The sequence below is a fragment of the Panthera uncia genome, chromosome B1 (genome assembly GCF_023721935.1).
Source record: "Panthera uncia isolate 11264 chromosome B1, Puncia_PCG_1.0, whole genome shotgun sequence".
Lineage (NCBI taxonomy): Eukaryota > Metazoa > Chordata > Mammalia > Carnivora > Felidae > Panthera > Panthera uncia.
Genome location: NC_064811.1, coordinates 58,186,146 through 58,210,736, shown reverse-complemented (window position 1 = coordinate 58,210,736; position 24,591 = coordinate 58,186,146). Strand labels below are relative to the sequence as shown.

The window sequence follows — 24,591 nt, the reverse complement described above, 5'->3', positions numbered from 1 at the left end:
TTTCCACTCAGAAACTACAGAGCTACAGAGACATATCCCTCCAAAAATTGAAAACGATTTCTGCTATAATTTAAGAGTTCACCAAACAATGAATGAATGAATAAGCATAATTAAATGGGAGCCCATGAGTTAAGGATACAAGTTCTGAAGCAGGAGAGCCATAAGTTCAAATCCTGGCTTTGCCACTTATTAGTTTGTCCTGTAGCAAGTACTTAACCTAGCCAAGCCTCAGTTTGTCATCTGTAAAACAAGCCCCATAACAGGATATGCCAATGGGGCTTTGATGGGAATTAAACACTTAGCAAGCATCCTATAAGTGGTACCTCCAGTTAGGATTAAGAAATTAGCAGTTCTGCCAAAAGGGCCAGATCAGGGAGGGTGAGCTAAGCCGGGGAGACCAGACAGTGTGGAGGTGGTAAAGATTAACTGGTTTCCAGAGAATGGGTCTCGGACACATGAGCGGATGGCCAGTGGGCAAAGAACTACCTCTGTGAACAGCAATGAAATCATCTGGCTTCTTGCTCCTTTTCAAATAGTGTACATAGTGGCAAATTCAAAATTATCTGCTACTCAATCACTTTTGCTTTGGAAAAGTCACATTCATTTTAACTGTTATTTCTAAACAGAAAATATAATTTTGTAGTAGGAGACTTACACACAACCCCAGATTGTGCAACCTGTGACATTTAGTTTTATAAGACAGATAACCCTTGAATGACTTTGATAAAATAGACCATGGTAGCACCCATATTGGATTGTTTGTATTGAAGTGATATAGACTTTCGTTTGTGTTTATGGAGGAGAAGCATACAAGAACAATACCTGTGTTTGTTGGTCTTCACCTCTGAACTTAAATTACAGGGAAGTGACCTTTATGAAATTTTATTTAAAGGGCACTTTTGTTAATGTTGCTGTTAGTTTTATATTAATGTTGGTAATTTCAAGAAGGGAACAAACTTAGAAGTTGCAACTAGCAACGTATTTTCATTGATGACATTTTATATTTTCATTACATTAATATACATTTAAATGGTTTGCAGTTGATCCCAGCTTAATATCATCATTGTTTTGATGGATTCTTGTTTCAAACTGCAGATTTGAGATTCTCCAATGTACTTATAATTGGATATTTGCTAGAATTCTAAAGCCAACCAAACTGAGCTTTACTATGTTATTGTCCTCTGGGTCTTAATTGTGTTAGTGTTTATAGCTAAAAGCTTATAAAATATTCTAACCTATTTAGAATATAACTTTATGCCAAATATATATGGTTGGAACTTCTTAAACCAAATTATTTGATTTAACATTTTGTAATGTTGTATGTTTAAACAAACAGTAACCCCAACTGAGATAAATCTACTTAACTGTACTTGAGATTAATATGAGATTAATTTATCTAACCACATAACTAGATTAAGTCTTCCTAGTTAAACTCTATTTTAGTGTACATATGTTCCTCTACTATCTCCAATATGAATAACATTTTAAGATATACTATTAAATGTATTGGTCCATCGAGAGAGAGAGAAATAACCAGCAATGACTAAGAAAAAATGAACTTTCCCAATTATATGGAAGATAGTGTAACACATATGTAATATTTTTTAGCATGTAATTCAAAGTTTCATATTTGATACTTGTTTTCACTTTTCCTAAAATAAGAAGCACCCTATACTTTTCACTGAAATGGAAATCTAGTCCTAATAGTCAATTTACTTGTACAGATTCATTGAAGGTAGGGAATTTAGGATTTATAGAGATACAGGAGATTCCTATAAAAGTTTAGATTTGGGGGATGCCTGGGTGGTTCATTCGGTTAAGCGTCTGACTCTTGGTTTCGATGTAGGTCATGATTTCATGATTCATGGGATCGAGCCCCATGTTGGGCTCCATGCTGACTGTGTGGAGCTTGCTTGGGATTCTTTCTCTCTCTCTGCCCCTCCTCAGCTTGATCTCTCTCTCTCTTCCTCTCTCTCTCTTTCTCAAAAAAAATAAACATTAAAAAACATTAAAAATAAATAAATAAGATAAATGTTTACATTTTTATCTTGCCATTTGCAATGACATGGATGGAACTAGAGGGTATAATGCTAAATAAAATAAGTCCATCAGAGAAAGACAAATACCATGTGATTTCAGTCATATGTGGAATTTAAGAAACAAAACAAATGAGCAAAGGAAAAAAAATAGAGGGAGAAACCAAGAAACAGACTCTTAACTACAGAGGACAAACTGCTGGTGACCGGAGGGGTGGGGGGTGGTGGGATGGGGGAATCGGTGGTAGGGATGAAGGAGAGCACTTGTCATGATGAGCCCTGGGTGATGTATAGAAGTGGTGAATCACTATATTGTACACCAGAAACTAATATTACACTGTATGTTAGCTAACTGGAATTATGATTTTTTTAAAGTTTAGATTAAAAAAAATTTTTTTTCAAATATAGGTCAATCAAAGATACAACCTCTGAGAAAGAACTTCTGAATATTCTCTCTTTGCCCTAAGGTCTAGTGTTAGAGAAGGTTGGGTTTTGTTGCAGAAATTCATCTGTGTCTTTCAAAGCTATCAGATACGGTGATTATATCACTTCATAACATCATTTCAAATTGCAGACTAATGTCACTGCTTTCAGTAGTGGAACGTGACGATGTCTCCCTTTTAAGTGATGACAGTGTAATCTTAATCACCTAAAGGACCACTTCCCCGTCACCATCCCAGAGCCCAGTAAACGGGGTTCAAGAGTAGAAAGTGCTCACTCTGCAGCCAACATACAAATAAGAACAAGAACAATGATTCACCGTCCCTGTGAAGTCAAGCTTAGAATTTTCTCTTGGAAACTAGATGAAGCAGAGAATCCTTGAGTGGTACCACAGCAGCAGTTCCAGAACATGCCTTTGGCAGACTGAGCAGCTGCCTTCCAGACTGAGTGGTGGCAAGATGCCTTGAGTCCTGAAGTGGCTGAAAACCCATGTGCTTCTGTTACAGTTCCTGTGCCTTGAGGGAGCTCTGGGGACAGTCAAGCCAGTGCATTAATGTCCTGTCAATATGGAATAGAATATTAAAGGTTGGCATTTCAAATGAGATTCCACTGGGACTGACAGGAATGGTATATTCACATAGAAGCCTGGGTGTTTTTTATCCATACCCTGTTGAGTCCCGTCTTATATTCAAGCATTATGATACATTGTTATGCATCTCAAAACAAGCATTTCTTAACTGTAATAAATATCACTTAATAAAGTGATAGTTTTTATATGCCAGCTTCTCACTTTTGCCATCTTTGCAAATGAGGCAAATTCTTTAGAAAGATAGAGCCGGATATTTCCCAGAAACCACACTTCTCTGGATTCTTGTACTGTTTTACTAAGAACCGGATAATGGATAGAATTATAGATTTTTTTTCTCATTTCCTTGAAGTCATATAATTGTATATAGATCTGTTCTTCTGAACTTTAAGGTTCCTGGTCAGAGTTTAGAGAAAAAACTTTATTTTGGAACTGAATACATATTTGTAACTTTCCATTGCTTTTTCCGGCCAAAACAATGATTAAAAAAAAAAAAAAAAACCTTCATGTTTACTGCCCTGAATATAATCTTACTTCATAATTTAAATACACATTTGCTATTCCAATGTGTTACTTTCCATTCTTTGTTTTTCTTAGTAACTTGTATGGTGTGTGTTATGTAAGACATGTTCCTTGTATATGATTTAGAAAGAACATATGAAATCAAAAAGAAAATAATTATCATTCATGATTTCATAGCTTACAGCTTTATAGTTAATATTTTAATATGTCTCCCTATATATTGCATATATTCATTCTTTTATATATGTTTTTACCTACATACTTGCATATATACACTCACTCTAGAAGGTACAAAAACGAAATAATCCATAATCTTGTTCTAAAGGAATAGTCAAATTAACTAAAGTAAAATTTAGTTAGAGAAAGCAGTAAGTAATTAGAAAGCTGCAGATATTTTGCTGTGTAATTTCAGAGGCAGGAAAAATATCCTTTGGCTGGGGAATGTTGGGAAGTTAGCACCTATATTCTTTTAGTTCATTGTAAAATTCTGACTGTTCGGCACCTCATGCACCAGTGATCCCAGGAATAAGGGGCTACGGACACAGATGTAGGCTACGCTTCCTGTGCCTAGCACAGGGGCAAGCCCAGAGAGGGAACTCCTGAAACATTTGTTTACTATACAAAGGAGTGAATCAAATTTTCCACTTGTTAAATACGTGGCCATTTAATCCATGATAGGCCACAGGAAGGTACTTTAAGTGACTGGCCCATTTGAGTTCATTGGGGCTGGGATTCACCTCCCATCCTCTGGCCTCCTTCTGGTACCTGGCCAATCCAGGCAAGCACACGTCTTGGCGGGGTACAGGCAGGATACAGGCAGGATACAGAGCAGGTGGAGGCAAAGCACAGGTGCTCTCTGATGCTCCCAGGTCTCACTGTGGCCTGTGAGCTGGTGCTGTCTGATCCTGCCTTCTTAGGCTCCTGATCTTGTCTGCTTGCTTAGACCTTGCTTGTCTGCTTTGCTTTGCTTTCTCAGTCTCTGCCCTTCCCTGTCGAGCCACCTAGGCCCATCTGATCTTAGACCCATCTAGTATTTCCAGGACTGTTTATTTCTCCAGGACTTGATTGCTGACCTAATTTCCTGTCTCGTGAGCTCCATCCTATCTGGACAAAATGAAAAAATAAGTAACCAAACTTATTCAATAATAATCTTATTTCATACACAAAGTCAATAAACTCTGGCCCGAGGACCAGATAGCTTGTGTGATTCACTCTCCCAGTAAAGTACATAGATTTGTAACAACTACCTTCCTCCTCAAGGCATAGTTTATTATGCCCTACCAAGCAAATTGTGAATGTCCAACATGAGACCTCTAAGCTTCTAGAATTATCATTTTTCATTTTTTCATAAATCCTCATCTCTGCTAATCATGACCTCTCTTATCTTGCTCTTAAGATTTTTGAGATAAGTAGCTCAGATCCTTAAATCTACCCAGTCTCTATAATTTAGGAGATATTCACAAATGTCCTACCAGGTTTTAAATTGCTATGAGTCATAGTTAATGGGATTGGAGAGGGGAAACTGTTTGAATTCACAGATCTATTTCTCACCTTGGCAATTAATAATAAAATGAGACTTTTACCTTTCGGGTATTTAGACTGTTTGTATATTTTGTTGAGCCAATTTTTAGATTCAGATATGGCCAATATGATTCCTATTTAATTAGCATATATTGCCAATGAACAAAAAATTTTATCCTGTTTTTTTCCCCCATAAATTCCATTTAATTGTCTTCCTTCCTAAGGTCAGAGAATAATGTAAGTGCTTTTGAAATCCTTTAATCACACCTGAAATCTTCTGATTGGCTTTAGCATAGCTCACCAGTTTGACAATATAATTCCACAGCAATTGTTTGGTATCTTTAATGACACCTTAGCTATTTTCGTATAAATACAAATAGGAAGCCAACCAGGAAGTTCCTGCAGTGATTTTCAGCCCATCACTGTCAATGTCACTTTGTGATTGTAAGAAACTTCCACTGGTGATTCTTCAGTTCAATATATACCCAACTTCTAATCTCAGCAAAGCTATCATGTTAACTATGAGGTCAAGAAAGATTTACAAATACCAATTAATCAGGCCATATCTGCAATTCTACATTTAGTCAGTCACTCAGCAAATATGAATTGAATTCCTTGCATGTTCCAGGCAAAATTCTAAGAGCTGGGTGTATACAGATAAATACAAAAAGCCCTGATCCAAAGAAGTTCATGTTGTGGTTGGGGAAGACAGATAAGTAAATAAATAAGATCCTTTCAATTACTGTTACATACCTAAATGGAAATCATGTGGTAGTGGCTGACTGAGAATTGCTTAGGGAAAGCCTCTGAATGAAGAGATAAACTTGGCCCACGATCAGCATGATGGAAAACAGATGTGGAAGTCTAAGAGCAGGGTGTTCTAAGTAGGAGGAGTAGCAAGTATAAATCCCCAAGACGGGAATGAGCTTAGGGAGTGATGGAAAATCAGCAAAAAGGCCAATGTAGACAAAAGGTAATCAATGAGGAAAGTAATGAAGGGAATGAACACTGAAGAGATTGATGGGATGCTGTGCGTAATCGTAAGGAAGCTATATTTTATTCTATCTCATTCTTGGAAGTCATTGCAAGTTTTTAATCATCAGATGATGAGATTTATTTCAGTCTTTAAAAAGAATAAATAAAATAAAAATAAATAAGAAATAAATACAATAAATAAAATTATCATCCTAGCTTCTGTGTGGAGAATGGAAGACTAGTCACTGGTGGATGCTGGGAAACTAGCCATGAGGCTGATGCAGAAATTCAGGAGTTAAGGTGGTGATGATGATGATGGCTTGACTCAGGATGGTAGCATTGGAAATAGAAGCTTTTGAGTTCAGGTGATATGTTGGAGGTACAATTAGTAGGATTTACTTTTGAATTAGAATCTCGTTCTAATGAAAGAGGAAAAGATAAAACTGAGTCTTAGTTATGGTGCCAAATTGGGTAGATGGGAAAGAATTGTCAGGGAGGGAATTCTGGAGACTGAAGAAAGTCCATGGTCCTGTCTGGGCCATTTGTATGGAGATATCTTCTAGACTTCCAAGCACAGATTAAGTAGGTAGTGACATGGGTCTGGAGCTCAGAAGGGAAGTTGGGTTAGAGATGGATTCGATTATCTGGAAGAAAGTATAGACAGAGAAGAGGACACGGGAGAGGATAGGTTAGTAGAACTAACCAGCATTCTGTGATTGTGCAGAGGAGTCTGGACAGGAGACTAAAATGTGGAGTCCCGTGAAATAGCAAAGAAACAAGGCAAGGTTGTTGTGGTTGCTGCTTTGTCTCAAAAGCCTCAAGAAAAAAAAAGGGGGGGGGGAGTTCAAAAGCAGGAAACAATCAACCTTGTCAAATGCTGCTCAGAGAGAAAATGAACCATTTGTCAAGACATAGGCCATTGGAACATGGGAGGAGAGGTGCAGGGAGGGGTAAATTAAAAGAATAAATGGTAAATAATAGATATCTAGGAGAAGACAGTGTTTGGACGATGAGGTTACCACTAGGGGATTCTCAGTAGGGAGCAACAATAACCTTTTTTGTGGGTGATTCAAATGATAGCATCTAGAGGCAAAACTCAGGTTTTAGAAGCAAGAGCAAGGGCTATATAACAAAACAGCCCAGACCAAATCCTATGAATGAGTAACTGGGATCTGTTGGGCTCCTGGAACGTGCTGTATCTTTCTCGCAAGGCAGCCTAAAATACCCATGTAACTTCTGACTTACAGAGTTGATTTGCCTGATGGCTAAGCTTCTGTCCCTTCCATCACAAGTCCTCCAAGAGACCCCCTTCCAATGATGAGCTGTCAAAGAAGATGACATCCCCAACTAGAGGAACACTGTTCTTTCAGCAAGAAGATAGGAGTAAAAAAGGTATAAATCAAGAGCAATGATACAAGGTGAAAAGCAGAAAATGGCATCAGAGCAGTGCAGATAAGAGACTATGGAGAGACTTGATAAGTCCCACTTGAGCAGAGACTAGGAAGAAGCAAAAATCTGAACATCAACCTGTGGTGATGAGGGCCCTCTCGTGTGAGGTAACTAACTGGTGACAAGAGACTCAATGGCTTGAGAGCCATTGGACCAGTAGGCCTGGTATTTGAGAAAATCTTCAATTTTAAGTTTAGAAGAGTAGATGGTTTGGTGGAATTGCAGAAAACCTGAATGTCAGGTTAGGAGACCTGGACTGTATTTGCTAAGAATGAAATCCCAGGAAAATTTGTGAACAAGAAGATGATGTGATGGTCCAGATAGTAAAAACATAAAGGGGAATTAGTCAGGCGTTCAGCTTAGAGACTATTACAATGTTCCCAGTGAGATGTGCTCACAGCTTTCAAATAGATTATATATTTTCAAATAATGTGCTATAATGCATCAGGGAATTTGTGAACATAGCTTTCCTTTTTTTTTTTCTTCTTTTCTTTTCTTTTCTTTTTTTCTTTTTTCTTTGTTTTGGGCAGTGGGTGGGAGGATTGCTATTATCCTGGAGAAAGATGATATGAAATACCTTCCAAACACCTTACTCCAACCAAATTAAGCTAATTTGGAAGTAAAAGGAGGAAGTCCCTACCCCTCTTTTTTTTTTTTTTTTTTTTTTTTTAATAAAAATTGAACTTTTCTCTCTAGCCTAGCCTTTTATCCTGGCTATATCCCCTATGATTCTATAGGCTTGAAGCAATAGTAATTAAATATGTAATTTCTGCAAAATGGATGACTGGAAAACATTATATTTAAAATCTCTGGTCACACCCGAATGCCATTTAGATGAAGACATAAAGGAGGATGTTATTCACATCTGACCACGGTTTCCAAAGCCTGAAGGAAACTTGAAGGATGTTACATCACACTTAATCAACACTTGCGAGTCAGAGCTTGATTTTAGATGCCTGGAAACTTAAAATTGTGTTTGCAGGACTGGGGCACAGTTCAGTCAATTTGGGTTGAGTGGCTGTAATAGAAGAAATGTATTCCCTTGCGCAGAACCATATAGGAGAGAACTCATTCTAGAAATACTCCAAAAACAGACTTACCAAACTGGCCAATCCTTCCTTGCCTTGGACCACTGATTCTGTAGTTTTTTAGTTTACTTGGTACATTTTCCTCTTTTCTGCACATCTCCAAACATTGATCCAGGATTTCTTTTCTACTTTAACTATCTTGTCTTCCCATGTTGCCAAAATAATTTCAATGATTATAAAATGCTTTTGGTGGGGCAGGGGGATTATAGAAGCCTTTGGGACTTTAGTATCTTCTTAAAGAGAATAACACTGAGCTGTCAAGTAAGCAGAACTTTAAAACTGAAAATTTTTTTCCACAAGTTTCTGGAAATTTCCTTGAAAATGTAATAAGAGCAAGACATCTAAATTTTTTTCATAAATTTCTGGAAATTTTACTAGAAACTGTAAAACCAGCAAGGCTTCAGAAACTATTATTCCAGACAGTCAAAGTTCCTCATGTAGCTTCTTTTTTTTTTCTTTTTTATACTTCTCAATAAAAGTAAGATCTGAACAAAAAAAACAGCAGTTTCAAACACCCCAAGCACACCTGTGCATTTATAGAGCGAGCAGGAACATAACTTTTGAATCACTAAAACCTGGTAGTACCAGAACTGTGGATAAATCGAAAAATGAAAAAAATCCTTAGAGTGCGTTCCAAATCAAATACTAAAAATTCAGAAGTAGAATTCCTGACAGGAGTTATGCCAAATTTAACCATACCGGATACATTCATTACCAGGAGCATAGCTAATACAGCCATCAACTGTAAAGTGATCATCAGCACAATTTTGACCCGGGGTTTCACTTACAAATTTGCAAATCATTTGCATTTAACACGGGCCAACATTGCGGTTTGTATTGTGCTTTCTTAGAAATATCTCTCTATCCTGTTGGCCTTTCTCTCTCCCTATCTCTCCATTCCATAGTTGTCAGTCTCTCAAGTTGATTACCAAGGGGAAGACTGGAAGTGAAGTTATATACTTCTGGCCCATCTAGTATTTCTTCATATGCCCTCTTTATCATCTTTATTCAGAGATTGTTAAAATTAAATTATACGTTCTTCTTCCTTTACTATTTTCCCTAAGAACATGAAGAATATAATTTTCAATTTCAAATGAGAACTATATCATGAGAGATAAAATGGATTTTTCTCGGAAGCACATATGGATAACAAAAACAGGAAAACACCTAAACATCTTAAAACTTATAAAGGTCAAGTAGGGGCAAGAGCAGAGAAAACAAGACATTATTACTTGCTGTCAAGCAAGTCACTTTGTGAAAAGTCATGAAAAGGTGGTTTACAGGATGCCATTTAGAAATTCACTCAAAATGTGTTATAGTTAAAACGCTGAACTGAACCTACTTTCTAACAATTGAAATTTTGGAGGGCATCTCACTTATCCTCAATAGTAATTCTCTTAGAAAAAAAATATATCTTTGAAAAGAATCTTGGAATGGGCCAACTAATAGAAAATCAAAGATTGGAATTTGTATAACCTTTCCAAAATGCAAAAACAATGTTGGTGAAAAGAAAAAAAATTAGAGGCCTTCAAGATTCAGACTTTGTTTCAAATTATGTGTCCCACTACTTACCAAGTGTTGGAAATAGAGGTAATAACATCCACACCCTGCTGGGACGGTCTGAGGATTGAGTAAGATAACATCTGGAAAGTGGCTCACAGACAGAGTATAAGATCTGTGGCACATGGTAAAAAAAAAAAAAAAAAAAAAAAAAAAAAAAAAAAAATCTTTCTCTTTCCTTCCCTTCCCAACCCTCATGCCCGTAGAAGAAACACTACTTAAAAACTTGTCCCAAATACTTTTACTCGCCGGGGACAAAGCAAAACATTTCAATTTAAGTCAGAAACTAATTTATGAATGCATCACAGGAGTATACCATTAATGTTATCCTCACATCTTAGGGTATCCTCAGATGATCTCAAAAAAGGAGAAAAGTTGAATATGATGGCTCACCAGTGCTCTTCCTGGATCTTCATCAATGAGAGGACATTCATTACCAGGTAATTATATGCCTGTATGTGTTATCCTACTCAGCAGTCATTGGTGGATTAAGCCCCAGGACCTTGTCATTCTAAGCATGATGAATGAACCACAAAATCAATATGAATCAACAGTGCAGACAGTGAGTACTAGTCCTAAAGACTGCTAACCCATAACCTTTCATGGAACAATCACTCATATTTTATAAATAGTGGTCTAATTTCACTATAGTTGGCAGAATTCTCAGGAGCAGCCTTAACTAACGGATCTAAGTCTCCTCATAAATTGGATATCCAAAGAATTGGTCCAGGGGCTCAAAACAGGCCTTCCCATCCTCTTCTCTCCCTCCCTTACTCCTTAGGACACACTTCATTTTCACTGTGTCCCTCTTGATGTTAGGTTATGCAATATATAGAACATCCACAGTGGTTTTCTTATACACAGCAAATAGCATCTTATATTGGTTTGGGAATAACTGAGCAGGAATTTGAAAACTCTAAGAGTAAAGCTGAGCACTGAACTGGCTGAGTTGGAGCAAAAGCAGATGAGAAAAAAAGACGGGGAAAAACACACACACACACACACACACACGCACACGCACAATTGGCCCTGAAACATGACCCATGTCTCACTGGGAAGAGAAACAAAGCCAAACAAATGATAGGAGGTGGTGGGTATAAATTGATGCTGGATGGGGCCACAGGAAAGCAGAGAGAACAAACATGGTCAACAATGGAATTAAAGTCAGAACGGAGGATAAACATGAAATATAAGAGGTGGGAAGAAGGTATGAAGTAAAAGACAGTGGATTCATCTATTCATTCCTCAAGTATGTATTAACTGCTTCCCAAAGACAGGTATTCTGGACCCTGAGCATTCAGCAATGGCCCAAACAAAACCTTTAGCCTTGTGGGGTGGCCTCCTCAAAGGGGGATACAGTTGCTGTGTAAGATAAATGAGTAACAATATATATATTATGAGACACTGAAAGGTAGGAAGAATAAAATAAAGCGGGAAAGGGAATAATGAGTGCTGGAGGTGGACAGCTGGGGGTTATGATTTCATATATGATGTCCAGGGAAACCTCGGTGAGAAGGTAGCATTAGAGGAAAAGCCTGGAGGAGATGAGCAAGCCAGTTGTGTAGGTATCTGGCTGGGAGCAAAGGGGACAGCCAAGACCAAGCTCTGAGGCAGGTGCATGCCTATATGGATGGAGGAAGCCAGGCTGGGGTAAACGAAGTGGGAGGAACAGCAGAAGCGAAGGCTCCTGACGTCATGGGCCAGAGCACGCAGGATCTCATAGGCCGTTGTGAGACTTCATCTTTCCCACCGATGGGAAGCCATTGAAGGATATTGAGCACTTGGGTGACTGGATCAGTGTGGCCGAAGAGGGCATAAGATTGGAAGCAGAGAAATTATCAAGGAGCTGAAAGTTCAGGGGAGGGATGATGGTGCCTTGGGCCAAGGTATCAGTAGTGGAGGTTAAAAAAAAAAAATCAGGGGCGCCTGGGTGGCGCAGTCGGTTAAGCGTCCGACTTCAGCCAGGTCACGATCTCGCGGTCCGTGAGTTCGAGCCCCGCGTCAGGCTCTGGGCTGATGGCTCGGAGCCTGGAGCCTGCTTCCGATTCTGTGTCTCCCTCTCTCTCTGCCCCTCCCCTGTTCATGCTCTGTCTCTCTCTGTCCCAAAAATAAATAAAAAACGTTGAAAAAAAAAATTAAAAAAAAAATCAGATTCTAAGATATTTTGATGGAAGAGAATGAAACCACTTTTTTTTTTGGGTGGGGGTGGGGGGGAATATTTCCAAGGAAAGGTCTGCAATTCTGAAGACCCTTATTTTATGTCATATTTTAAATTGGCCAAATTGAGGACTGACAGTTTATATTTTGTAGCCCAGCACCCCTTTCAGGCCCTGGTGTCTACATATCAGCTGGAACTCCAGTAAAATTTTATTACATTTACACAAACGCCAGACTTGAAGATAGCACTTCTCAAAATGTGGTCCACAGGCCGCCCACCTCCCAATCAGACAGTTGTTGACAATGCAGGCTCCCGGGCTCCCCTTGACAGTTAATCAGATAGTTCTGATGCATACTGAAGTGTAAGAACCACTGCTCAGAGGAGGAAAGGATTAAAGTTCGAGAACTTCTGACCTCCTGAAATAAACAAAATCCCAGAGCCCGGGGAAATCTGTACAAAACACTTGTCAGAAATTAATACCACCGACCACCCAGGATATCCAACATGTCACAAATCTGACAGACACCTCCATTCATTTAGTCACTGGATGAGTAATCATTCCGCTCCCGCTCTGCGCTAGGCTTTGTTCCAGCGAACAAGGCAGAAATTACAAACTTATTAGGGATTTTTATTTTCCTGCACAAAAACATGTGAAAATAATGGAAACGAATAGGGAAATAGAATCGACTCAATGGAGATTTTGGCCTCAGCACATTGCATGAGAGCTACATTTGATCGATAAAATAAGAGGTTGTGACATTAATAGCATAGCAGCAATGGAACATTTAGGTCTTACTGCTGAATGAGGATTCTCTGAGTTTAGAAGCTTCCCTGGGTAAATGGCGTTGGCATAAGTCAGCTTCACGCTCCGATGACTAAGTTTCCAGCTGCCGTTTTCATTGCCTAGGGTCATCACTGGTCTGCTGCTTCACATGGTAAATATTCTAAGTGAGCAGAGTTTCAAAAAATATATATATATGGTTGCTTTCAAAGTACTTTCAGGTGCTAAGCTGAAATCAGGGCACTTGAGAGGTGAGTAAATGCCAACCAGAGTACTTGAAAAAAGTTCAAATCCGGTTTTAGAATGCAGATCAGATTTGATTCTCTGGATTCCTTTGTCTTTGTCTCCTCCTCAGGGAGCCCAATGCACACTCCTGTGGGCTGCAGCGCTACCCACAGCCCACAAGCCATGTGTGCATTCCTGTCCTTAGTAAATAATTTTAATGAGCATGATGTAATAAATTTTAGCAGAAAGTGCATTATTCCACACGGTGTCTCTTTCCAAGCATGTTGGCCAGGCACCCTTTGCTGAAACAAAGGAACCAGCCACCTGCACCTCTGAGCACAAATTCAGCACAAAGAGCCAATGTTCCACAGGCAGCTTCTACCTGGCCAGTAGAGCTAGAGGGCAATGTTTGCCCAGTTTCCATGGCCAGGGTCTTCTCTAATCAAGGAAACTGGATCAAACACTGCGTGCCTCAGCGTGCCCTGCAGGTGGGTTTATAAAGAGGACACCCCTCTCCTGAAGGCCACTGGACTCTTGTCTTTTTTTAACTTTTTAACGTTTACTTATTATTTTTGAGAGCGAGAGAGAGCAAGTGGGTGAGGGGCAGAGAGAGAGGGAGACACAGAATCCGAAGCAGGCTCCAGGCTCTGAGCCGTCAACACAGAGCCCAATGCGGGGCTCAAACTCACAAACTATGAGATTATGACCTGAGCCAAGGTCAGCCACTTAACTCTTAACTCTTGTCTTTAATAAAGGATAAGAGAGCCCTCCCTGAGATTTGTTTTAAGGAACCAGGATTTTAAAATAGGTCAGGGGGGCGTCTGGGTGGCTCAGTCGATTGAGCGTCCAACTTTGGCTCAGGTCATGATATCACAGTATCTGAGTTTGAGCCCCACGTGGGGCTCTGTGCTGACAGCTCAGAGCCTGAAGCCTGCTTCGGATTCTGTGTCTCCCTCTCTCTCTCCCCTCCCCTGCTCATGCTCTCTCTCTCTCTCAAAAATAAATAAACATTTTTTTTTAAATAAAATAAGTCAGGGACAAAAAGTTCAAGACATGGTTGGGACCATCTCCTTTAAAAATGAGAAATTTTTTCTACATGGAGATCATGTTTTAAAATTTATTTTAACATTTCCACTATGAGGTTTGATAACCTAATGAAAATAACAGAAATGTTCATAATGAAAAATTGGATATACTAATGACATTAGTTACTATGTCAAAAAAAAAAAGGTGAATAATGTCCCCCAGATATGTGAAAAAAGTTCATTTTTTTTAATTTTTTTTAACGTTTATTTATTTTTGAGACAGAGAGAGGCAGAGCATGAACAGGGGAGGGGCAGAGAGAGAGGGAGACACAGAATCCGAAACAGGCTCCAGGCTCTGAGCTGTCAGCACAGAGCCCCACGCGGGCTCGAACTCACGGACTGTGAGATCATGACCTGAGCCGAAGTTGGACGCTTAACCGACCAAGCCACCCAGGCGCCCCAAAAAGTTCATTTTTTAAAGCTTTCCTTATATCAGATATTTTTCAATGAGCATTGACCATCACGAAGCATATTAATGTGACTGTTATTCCCAACCCAATTTACTTATTCCACATTTACCTATTTTATCACTTTGGTCAGATCATCCATCTGTCTAAGATACACTGAAAATATTTCAATAGGCATCTGATAAAATCAAAATTCAAAGACTAGAAATATATTAACTTATGGAATTTACTTGAATTTCTGGATATGTTAAGTGGTGGCACTGGTAAAAGGTTTTTTTTTCCCCCTCTAAAAATAGGTCAGAGTTTAATTTTCTATATTTTATTCCCTCAACAAATAATTATTGGGAACATACCACAAGCCAGAAGTTGTGCTAGAAACTGAGGTATGGAATTTTGAGCAAAAAAAGACAAGAGCTGCTTGGAGCTACGGATCTCCGATTTGAGCCTTCACTAGAATGATCTGGAGGGCTTGCTACACTAAAGATTGAGGGACCCACTCCCAGCTTGTGACTCAGTGGGTCTGGGTTGGCGTGAGCATTCCCATGTCGAAGTTCCTGGGTGGTGCCCATGTTACTGGTCTGGGAATCACACTTTGAGAACTACAGGTCTAAAGGCCTGATCGATAACAAACTGACGCAGATGTTCAGAAGGAAAGGGATCCTTTAGAGAATAAGGAACTAGCCTAAACAGTGGCGGGGGTGGTGGGGTGGGGCTCCCGATATCCGACCAAGGAGGAAGCTAAGGAGTTTAAGGAAGTGAGCAGGAGAGCATTCCTGACATAGGGAGTCTGCCTGAAGTCCTTATGGCCAGAGAGAGCTCAGGGTTCCAGCAAGTGAAGGGGACCCAGTGTGGGTGAGGTACAAGACACAGGGAAATGCATCCCTTCAAAGTAGGCTAAAGAGACGTAGCAGGACCTCCCCTGCTGTGATAAAGATTTGTAGTTTTTATCCCAAGAGCAATGGGAAGACGTTTAAAGATGTTAAGCACAGCAAATGCTATGTTATGTTCTCTATGCTCTGTATAGAGTGTGGAGTATATGGAGGACGCCCAGAGGAAAAACAAGGAGGTCCCTTAATATAAATTTTTATTTAATTTTTTAAAATGTTTTCTTTATTTTTGAGAGAGAGAGACAGACAGACAGACAGACACAGAGTGTGAGCAGGTGAGGGGCAGACAGAGAAGGAGACACAGAATCTGAAACAGGCTCCAGGCTCTGAGCTGTCAGCACAGAGACCAATGCGGGGCTCGAACTCATGAACCACGAGATCATGACCTGGGCCAAAGCCGGACGCTTAACCGACTGAGCCACCCAGGTGCCCCTGTATTGTTTTAAACGTAAGGAGAATCAGTGGTCCAAGTCATGGCAGCGTCATAGAAGAGCGAGGTAAGAGCCTGTGTGTCAGGAGAGCTCCTGTCTTCAGCTCATGCTCATGTGCTTGGCCCCGAGGATCACTGGCCACCTGCTGTGTTTCAGGCACTCTGTTAACAATCCTAATGGTCCAAGAGGCTGTTAATGAATTAACAGAGTAGATAGATCATTTCCTCATCCCTAGGGAACAAGGGGCATCAGACTGTGGAGCCAAGGTCGTCATCCTCAACAAGCACACGAGCCTCCAGCTGTTCATACATGAAGGGTGTTATTTTACAGCCAGCCTGTGTGTGCTCCAGTAATGACCAGAGTTGTGTGGCACACCTGTGTTTACTTTTCAACTGGCTCACAAAAATGTATAAGACTTGGATTAGGAAAAAAAAAAAAAAAAAAACAACGAAATGAAAGTTTAACTCATGGGAGAGTAAGACCCCAATATAAGCTACATACCAACCCAACTGTGCCATTCCCTCATCTCTATACCCAGCCCCACAGCAAATCTAACTGGCTCCACCTCCAGAATCCAAACAATTCTCACCACCTAGTCCAAGCCACCATTATTTCTTTGCCTGGACAGCTGCAGCAGCTTCCTGCTTCCATTCCCTGTCCCTAGAGATCTGGCCTGGAGGACCTTTAGAACCTCATCTGAAACCACTCTGCCCTTCTTTCTCTCCTTCAAACATGCCAAGCTTAGTCTTGTATACAGGGCATTGCATCTCTTGCTTGGGACAGTCTCCTTGACTCTTCACATGGTTGGCTCTTTCCCGTTATTGAGATTTCAGCTTAATATGGCGGGCCTCCTGATCACCCTTGCTGACACTTCCTCCGCTGTGCACTCCGTCACATGACCCTGTTTTATTGTTCTCAGAGCATTTATCCCTATGTAAAATTAGTGTATTTCTTTAAAAAAATTTTTTTTTAACATTTATTTATTTTTTTGAGACAGACAGAGCATGAGTGGGGGAGGGTCAGAGAGAGAGAGGGAGACACAGAATCCGAAACAGGCTCCAGGCTCTGAGCTGTCGGCACAGAGCGTGAAGCAGGGCTCAAACTCACAGACCGCGAGATCACGACCTGAGCCAGAGTTGGACGCTCAACCAACTAAGCCACCCAGACGCCCCCAAAATTAGTGTATTTTGCTCTTTTGTTTTCCTCTGTCTTCCTCCCCCTCAGAATGTAAGTCCCATCAGTGCAGGGGGTCTCATTCACTGTATACTTTGCCGTATCGCTAGCATCTATTACATCATCTATTATATAGTAATCCCTCAAATTCTTGCTGATGATGCATTCCTATGGGAACTAAACTTCAAAGAACTAAATTAGGAGCTCAGTGTTTTGACATGTGCTACCCTTAAATACTGTTTCATATCTAAGGGCAAACTGATTACATCAGCGCTCCTCTTGAGTTTACTATATATGCAGATTTCCTGGGTATCTTGGTTAAAATACAGATTTTAATTTCTAACAAGATGCCTCCTATGTGTTCAGATGATATGAGAGGAGCCACTCTTAAATCCTGTGACAGGCATATTAATGGCCTCCCAGAGATGGCTACATTCTACTCCCCTGAACCTGTGAATATTTTACAGTTGCATGGCAAAAGGGAATTAAGGCTGCCAATCTGCTGACCCTAAAATAGAGAGATTATTCAGATGGGCCCAATGTGATCCCCAGGGTCTTTAGAGATGAGACAGGAAGGGGGCTCTGTGAGGGGAGTCTGTGTCAGAGTGGGGCTGGTGAGAATGACTCCATGGTCATTGCTGGCTTTGAGATGGAAAGGGGGACAGAACTGAGGAATGTGGCAGGCTCAGGAACTGAGAAAGCAAGGAAACAGGTAAATATGGTCTCTGGTTCAAAGCGCTACCACTATACATAAATCAGTACCTGTTCTCTCCAAACACTCAGCTACAGCAAGGGGCATCTGGGTAGCTCAGTCGGAGGAGCATCTGACTCTTGATTTTTGGCTCAAGTCATGATCTCGAGGTTCGTGGGATTGAGCCCAACGTCAGGCTCTGTGCTGACAGTGCAGAGCCTGCTTGAGATTCTCTCTCTCTGCCCCTCCTCTTCGCTCTGTCTCTGAAAATAAATAATAAACATTTTTTAAAAAGACAAAACACTCAGCCAGAGCAAGAAAACAGACTGTTTCATCAAAGTGGAGGTGGTTTCAAGTCCTTACTTCGGTTTGGAATAGAAATAGAAGCATCAGTCCTGATCTGTGAGTAGTGTTAGGGCTGTGAACCAGAGGCCATATTTCTCTGTGTTTCCGGCCAAAGAAGACAGAGCACAGACTTCCCTCATTCTTTCCTCCCTGTCCACAAACTGCTCGGGCTGCCCATAAGGGTTCAGCTGCTGCAAGTGACAGCAGAGAACAAGGTCTGACACGGAGGCAGCTCCTCGCAGCTGCCAACTAGAATATAGTAGGTTGTGAATTTTTTAAAAATCTTTTTCATAAAAATCTTTGGAAGCCAAACCATAGAGGAAAAGGGAATAGATAAGTATCTTCACTCGTCTGAGGCTGTTGGAAAACACGCCAGTGTGTTAATATATCAAATACTGAGATTTACTCTTATGAAAGGATTCTCTCAAAAATCTGCTATCAGATCTGGAGCACATTCCTGTTTCCTTCAGAAGCACCGGTATTTGAACAAATGGCACAGTCCTTTGCCTCTCCCTTCTTATCCCCTCTTTTATGTCTTATCAATGCCCAGTGGCATTGTTCTGAGTAGCTAAAGCCCCTGTCTTCAAGGGTAGAGTTTTCATCCTCAAGAAAACACTTTGGGCATTTTTCTTTGTTTTGTTATCTACCAACTAGCCATCACTTCCAGTTTCTTTTTAATACCATGAAATTACTCCTTAATCTTTAACCCTTTTGCCCTTAGCTGAGTTCTAGGGGTTGAGGACCCGAGAGAAACTGACGGCGTCTATCCACTAATGGCTCCAGGGCCATTTTTTACAGGCGTTATCAAGAAAAGATGAATGCCCAGAAAATACAAAAGTCACAATATGGCCAAAAGCAGTGAGGGGGAGTGTCGTGGAGGAGAGGCAGGTCTGGCTGTACTATCGTATTGATTAGATTACTAGTGGAGCTCACGAAACTCCCAGGCCCTTTTTATTGTGGGTTGTCAGCTCTGAAGAGGGAGTTAGGTCTTAGGATAGAACTGTTTGGGAGAACAAAGCAAACAAGTCAGGGACACCATCATCCTGACCGCCAGCAACAATTACTGATATTTTAGCAGAATTACTAAAAATGTTAGGAGCCCTTCCTTTTCAAAAAGAGCAGCCTCCTCAAAGGAAGCCGGGAGAGGCAGACAAATTCAGAGGTCCCTGATCAGTTAGGGTTTGCATTTTTCCTGCAGTCAGATCAAAACAGCCCTCCTTCCTCTTCCCAACTTCTCTCTTTTCAAACTGTGGAATCCAATCCCTTCATTTGCAATGGAAATGTGAATAACCTACTTTGCCAGCTGAGGAAGGTCTCTATGCAAAGGTGGAAAGGTAGTCTTCTTTCTTCATTGAGCCAGGAGCTGAGGCTAAAGGCAAAAAAAGACCCAGAGCTGTAGCCGCTTATAGAACAGTTGCAGAAGTTTGCGATTTGAATTCCAGGATTCAAGTTGACAGTAATGAAGGATAAAGCGGGTTAAGAGAATTCTGCTTCTGCTTGCAGACATCATGCGGATATCAGTAACATGGAATGATGGGTTGTCTTGGCATAGGGCTTAATGATAAGTCTCCATTTATTCTTTTCTGTTGTCCTCCTATTTCCTGGTTCCACCTTTCCAAAAACATACAGGAGCTTATATTATATATATATATATATATATATATATATTAAATTTTTTTAATGTTTATTTATTTTTTGAGAGAGAGACAGACAGAGTACAAGCAGGGGGAGGGGCAGAGAGAGAGAGGGAAACAGAATCTGAAGCAGGATCCAAGCTCTGAGCTGTCGGCACAGAGCCCGACACGGGGCTCGAACTCACAACTCCTGAGATCATAACCTGAGCCGAAGTTGGACGCTTAACAAACTGAGTCACCCAGGTGCCCCTATTTTATATTTTTGTTGGAAGTAAAATTATGACAACATTATAAATGCATTATGCACTTATTATATGAAGTTTGGAAACTATACAGAACTATGACCCATAAAATAAGTCACAATCTTTTTTTCCCAGAAAAATGGTCAATTTGTTACCTTTCCATGCTTAATTCATAACTATTTTATTAAAAACATATTAAGTTTTAAATTCAGTTTTGTAACCTAACATGAAATTGTTGATCTCATTGCTAGAATTTAACATTATGAACAAAATCCATGTGTGTTATGGGGAAAACTAAATGTTTAAGGCAGCAAGTTAGCATTTTTATTCTGCCTAAATTTTTCAACTCTTTGAAGATATTCTTTCAAATGATTTAGGCTCCTGTCCTTAACCATGGAAATATGCACAGCAGGATGTTGTTTCTAATACTGCTGTCACAATGCATTTCAGGGTCGGCCGGATTTGGAGCCTGGACACTTTTCAACAAGTCTCCAGCAGGCAGAAGTAACACAAAGTCAGGAAGCTCAGCCGTGGCCAAATATGCCTTTGGTGGCTGAGTTGGGTTGTGTTTTTCTCTGGTTTAGTTTGTGTCATGTGTAGCCTCTGAAGTTTGTGTTGGGTTACATTGTACAACAGTGTTTCTCATTTGCCTTTATCCGGTCCAAATAGTCAGAATCACTTAGCAAAGAGGGGGCCAGGGTTTTTGGTTGCCAGGAAAGGGATCGAATATCCACTTAATTACATTGCAAATCATTACTGAAACTAGAGAGAGAATTCTATTGCCACTAATATTTGACATCCATTCTGTCTATGGATGCAGGGCGTAACTCCGTTCCATCCGTCATGCTGTCCCACGTCCATGAATATTACACTTTTATAAGATCAAATAAAAATGGTTTCTTCCGGCCAGCTCAGTAGCATGATAAGATTGAGGAGCTCATTTCTTGCAAAGTCCATTATTCATGGCAGACGTCACTATGTGGGTAATTCCCATCTGCTGAGCAGCTGTAGTTCGGGCCACAAAGTACAAAGTTCACCTAAGCATTTTACAGTGAATTCTGGATCCACTATTGCTCATAAAACCAACCTGGGAGCCTTAAAGGAACAGGAACCTGGGGCCCTCCTATGCATTGTTCCCCTGCACCTGTCACCCCTGTATCAAGTCTCTCCTGCCTGACACTCTTCACGAGCTGCAGTGAATAATTCTGGGTGTCCACCAGCAACTATCAAGATGTGATTTCTGCCCAGCCAGCACACGGTGCCAGCTTCCGTCTTGGGAAGCTTATGATCCTATGTCTTCATGTAGGTTGGAAGTCCAGTTTATACAGAAGTTTGCCATTCCTCAGTTTTGTAAAAACACTAATCCATATTATTTACTGTGTGGTTTAAAAAAAACACACACCTTGGGGCGCCTGGGTGGCTCAGTCGGTTAAGCGGCCGACTTCGGCTCAGGTCATGATCTCACGGTCCGTGAGTTCGAGCCCCGCGTCGGGCTCTGTGCTGACAGCTCAGAGCCTGGAGCCTGTTTCAGATTCTGCGCCTCCCTCTCTCTGACCCTCCCCCATTCATGCTCTGTCTCTCTCTGTCTCAAAAAAATAAATAAACGTTAAAAAAAAAAATTAAAAAAAAAAAAACAACACACACACACCTTGTTATATATTATGATGCGGTATTTCATGTTCCAAAAAACCAAGCTCTCAGAAAGTCATTGTTTTAGGTATCAAACATAAACTGTATAGGCTATTCGATGTTTGTTTCTTGGGTAGAAGATTGCATGTGGAATCTATTTCTTGTCACCCATTTTATAGCTTTACAGCTGAATAGTTGCTAAGTGGTCTGATCTAGGCTGGGTGGGGAGCTTTTTTGGCAGCTGAGAGGAAAAGGTACACAGATGCCTGTTTCCTTTTTTGATGGGGGAAGGAAGGTCCATATGTGACATGTAAATGGACCCAGAAAAATCTATTATAATTACCATTGACAAGGCACAGAGTGTATTAAATCCCTGTCCCCTTTCCTGACTAGAGACTGCCTAGATAGCGCTTTACTGATTAGATGTCCTAAATCATGTATAGGTCCCATCTAGACTTCAGACCCTTCTGTACATGCGGGACACTTGACCCCATTTCCATAGAACACAGCCTTGCTCATGCACCTTTACCCCAGTACTGTTTGCCAATAGTCCCAAACATCTTTCTGTTTCCATCTTGTCCTGAAATCTGTCTTCTGTAAGTTCCCTAGTGGCCCTTATCATCATGTCTTTCTTTTGCCTAGAACCTTCCGTAGCTGCCCCCTGCTGGCAGGGCGAATGTTAAACTTCTTAAAATGGCTCACGAGGTTCCTGCCTGCTTCTTCAGCTATTCAATTCTCACCACTCCCCATTTACATGTTCTACCCTTAGAATCCCGGCACTCTGAGCTTCCTCCACAAAAACTATGGAAATAGCTACATGTCCTTGTGAAAGGTATTTTTGCCTGGTAAGCTCCTCACACGCTTCATGTTTAATCCCTCCCTTCCAAAGTTCACTGTAGGAAGCATCTATCCTTGAAGCTCTCACCCATCCTCAGAATATGAATGAAAGCCCTCGATGGAGCTCACACGGTGACTATATGACTGTATGAGAGAATGACCGTTCGCTGTTGGAAGACACAGTTTGAATCAGTCTGCAGATACAGGTGATCGACTTGACAATAACTTCTTACGCCCTTGTGCCTTCAGTGCCAACGCGTAAGATCACAATGTTGCAGGCTGGGTTTCGTTACTACCAGCGTTCTATTAGACCCACTGTTCCATCAGATGAGCAAAAAAATCATCTTCAAAAGTTCCTCTGGGAAGGGATATACAAATCAAATGTAATGGTGCTTTAATATTTGCAATGTATTCACTTTTGCTATAGTTGTTTACATAACTTGTGAGGTTTTGTGTTTGTTTGTTTTTTTTTTTGTCTAATTCTTCACTTTATCCCAGAATCCTTCAAAGTCTCATTAATATTCGGTCAGAATGATCCTGCCTATGGTAAGAAAAATATGGATGACTTCTGTGGTGTTCAGCAACAGCCTATGTTATACTTGGGGAGGGGTGGAGGTTGGCTGACCCTCTCTGTAAAGGGCCAGATAATAAATATTTTAGGCTTTGTGGGTCATATGGTTTCTGTCACAACTATTCAACTCTGCATTTATAGCAGGAATGCAGCCACAGACAAGAAGCAAGCAAATCAGCGTGACTACATTATAATAAAACTTTATTTATAAAAACAGACAAGCTAGGACCACAGTTTGCTGACTCTCTGGGTCATCTGGAGACTTATTTCTGTAGAGGAAGATTTAGTCAGGTTCTGTTCAGGTACAGAAACATTTTCCAAGTGGCTTGTTCCCTGAGAATATCTTTCTAATTATACATGATTCTTAGGTAAATACTTTGAAGGATATTTGTACCATATCCTATTATGCAATTTTATCAGAAACAGAAGCTGAGGGAATAAGATTATATAAAAATTCATTTGCCTTAATAACAACCCTCACAGCTCAGCATATCAGGAATTGCATCTCAAGTGAACCAGAAATTTCTATATGCTGCCCTAGCACTCAATAATGAGAGCTATAAAAAGTGTTCATGCTCCTCACCAGTACAATAATTTTTAGGAGATATCCCACAGTAATGACTCCAAGGGAACGAATCCCTTGTGTGTGCAATGATATTTAGAACAGAAATATTCATTAACATTGAAATTCTAAAGTAACTCAGTTGGAAATGGAACCATAGCGTGGAGGAATTCTGTAGAACTTTTTTTTTTTTTTTTAATGTGGCAACTGAAGTGTATTGAACCTTGAAAATCTGTGTATTAAAGTTACAAAGTGAGGGGCGCCTAGGCGGCTCAGTTGGTTGAGTGTCCAACTTTGGCTCAGGTCATGATCTCCTTGTTCGTGAGTTCGAGCCCCCCCATTGGGGGCTGTCAGAGCCTGGAGCCTGATTCAGATTCTGTGTCTCCCTCTCTGTCTGCCCCTCCCCTGCTCACACTCTCTCTCAAAATAAATAAGCATTAAAAAAAAATTTTTTAATAAAATAAAATTGCAAAGTCAGATGGAAAGAGTATGTCTACATGATATCAAGCATAAAAATCAATATACATGAATTCTGTCATTCAGCATTTAATAAATCTTTATTGAATAAGAGCCTACTCTGATCAAGTCTCTGTTCTAGCACTGGGAAGACAGTAATGAATAAAATAGACCAAAATTGCTGCCCTCATGGAGCCAATATTCTTATGGGAGGGAAACAGATATTGAAGATCGAAGGAATTTTAACAAATGATATATTTGGAAATTTAATATGAGATTTCCCACCCCATCCCCCATAA

At 40.4% G+C, this 24,591-nt stretch overlaps 1 protein-coding gene across 1 annotated transcript in view; it reads left to right on the top strand.

Moving 5' to 3' along the window:
• RASSF6 (Ras association domain family member 6) overlaps positions 1-24,591 on the top strand; it is a 48,936-nt gene that overhangs the window by 728 nt on the left and 23,617 nt on the right. Inside the window, exon 2 of the mRNA XM_049630626.1 lies at positions 10,520-10,618. Coding sequence (XP_049486583.1) covers positions 10,520-10,618 — 99 coding nt within the window. The remainder of the gene's footprint in view (positions 1-10,519; positions 10,619-24,591) is intronic.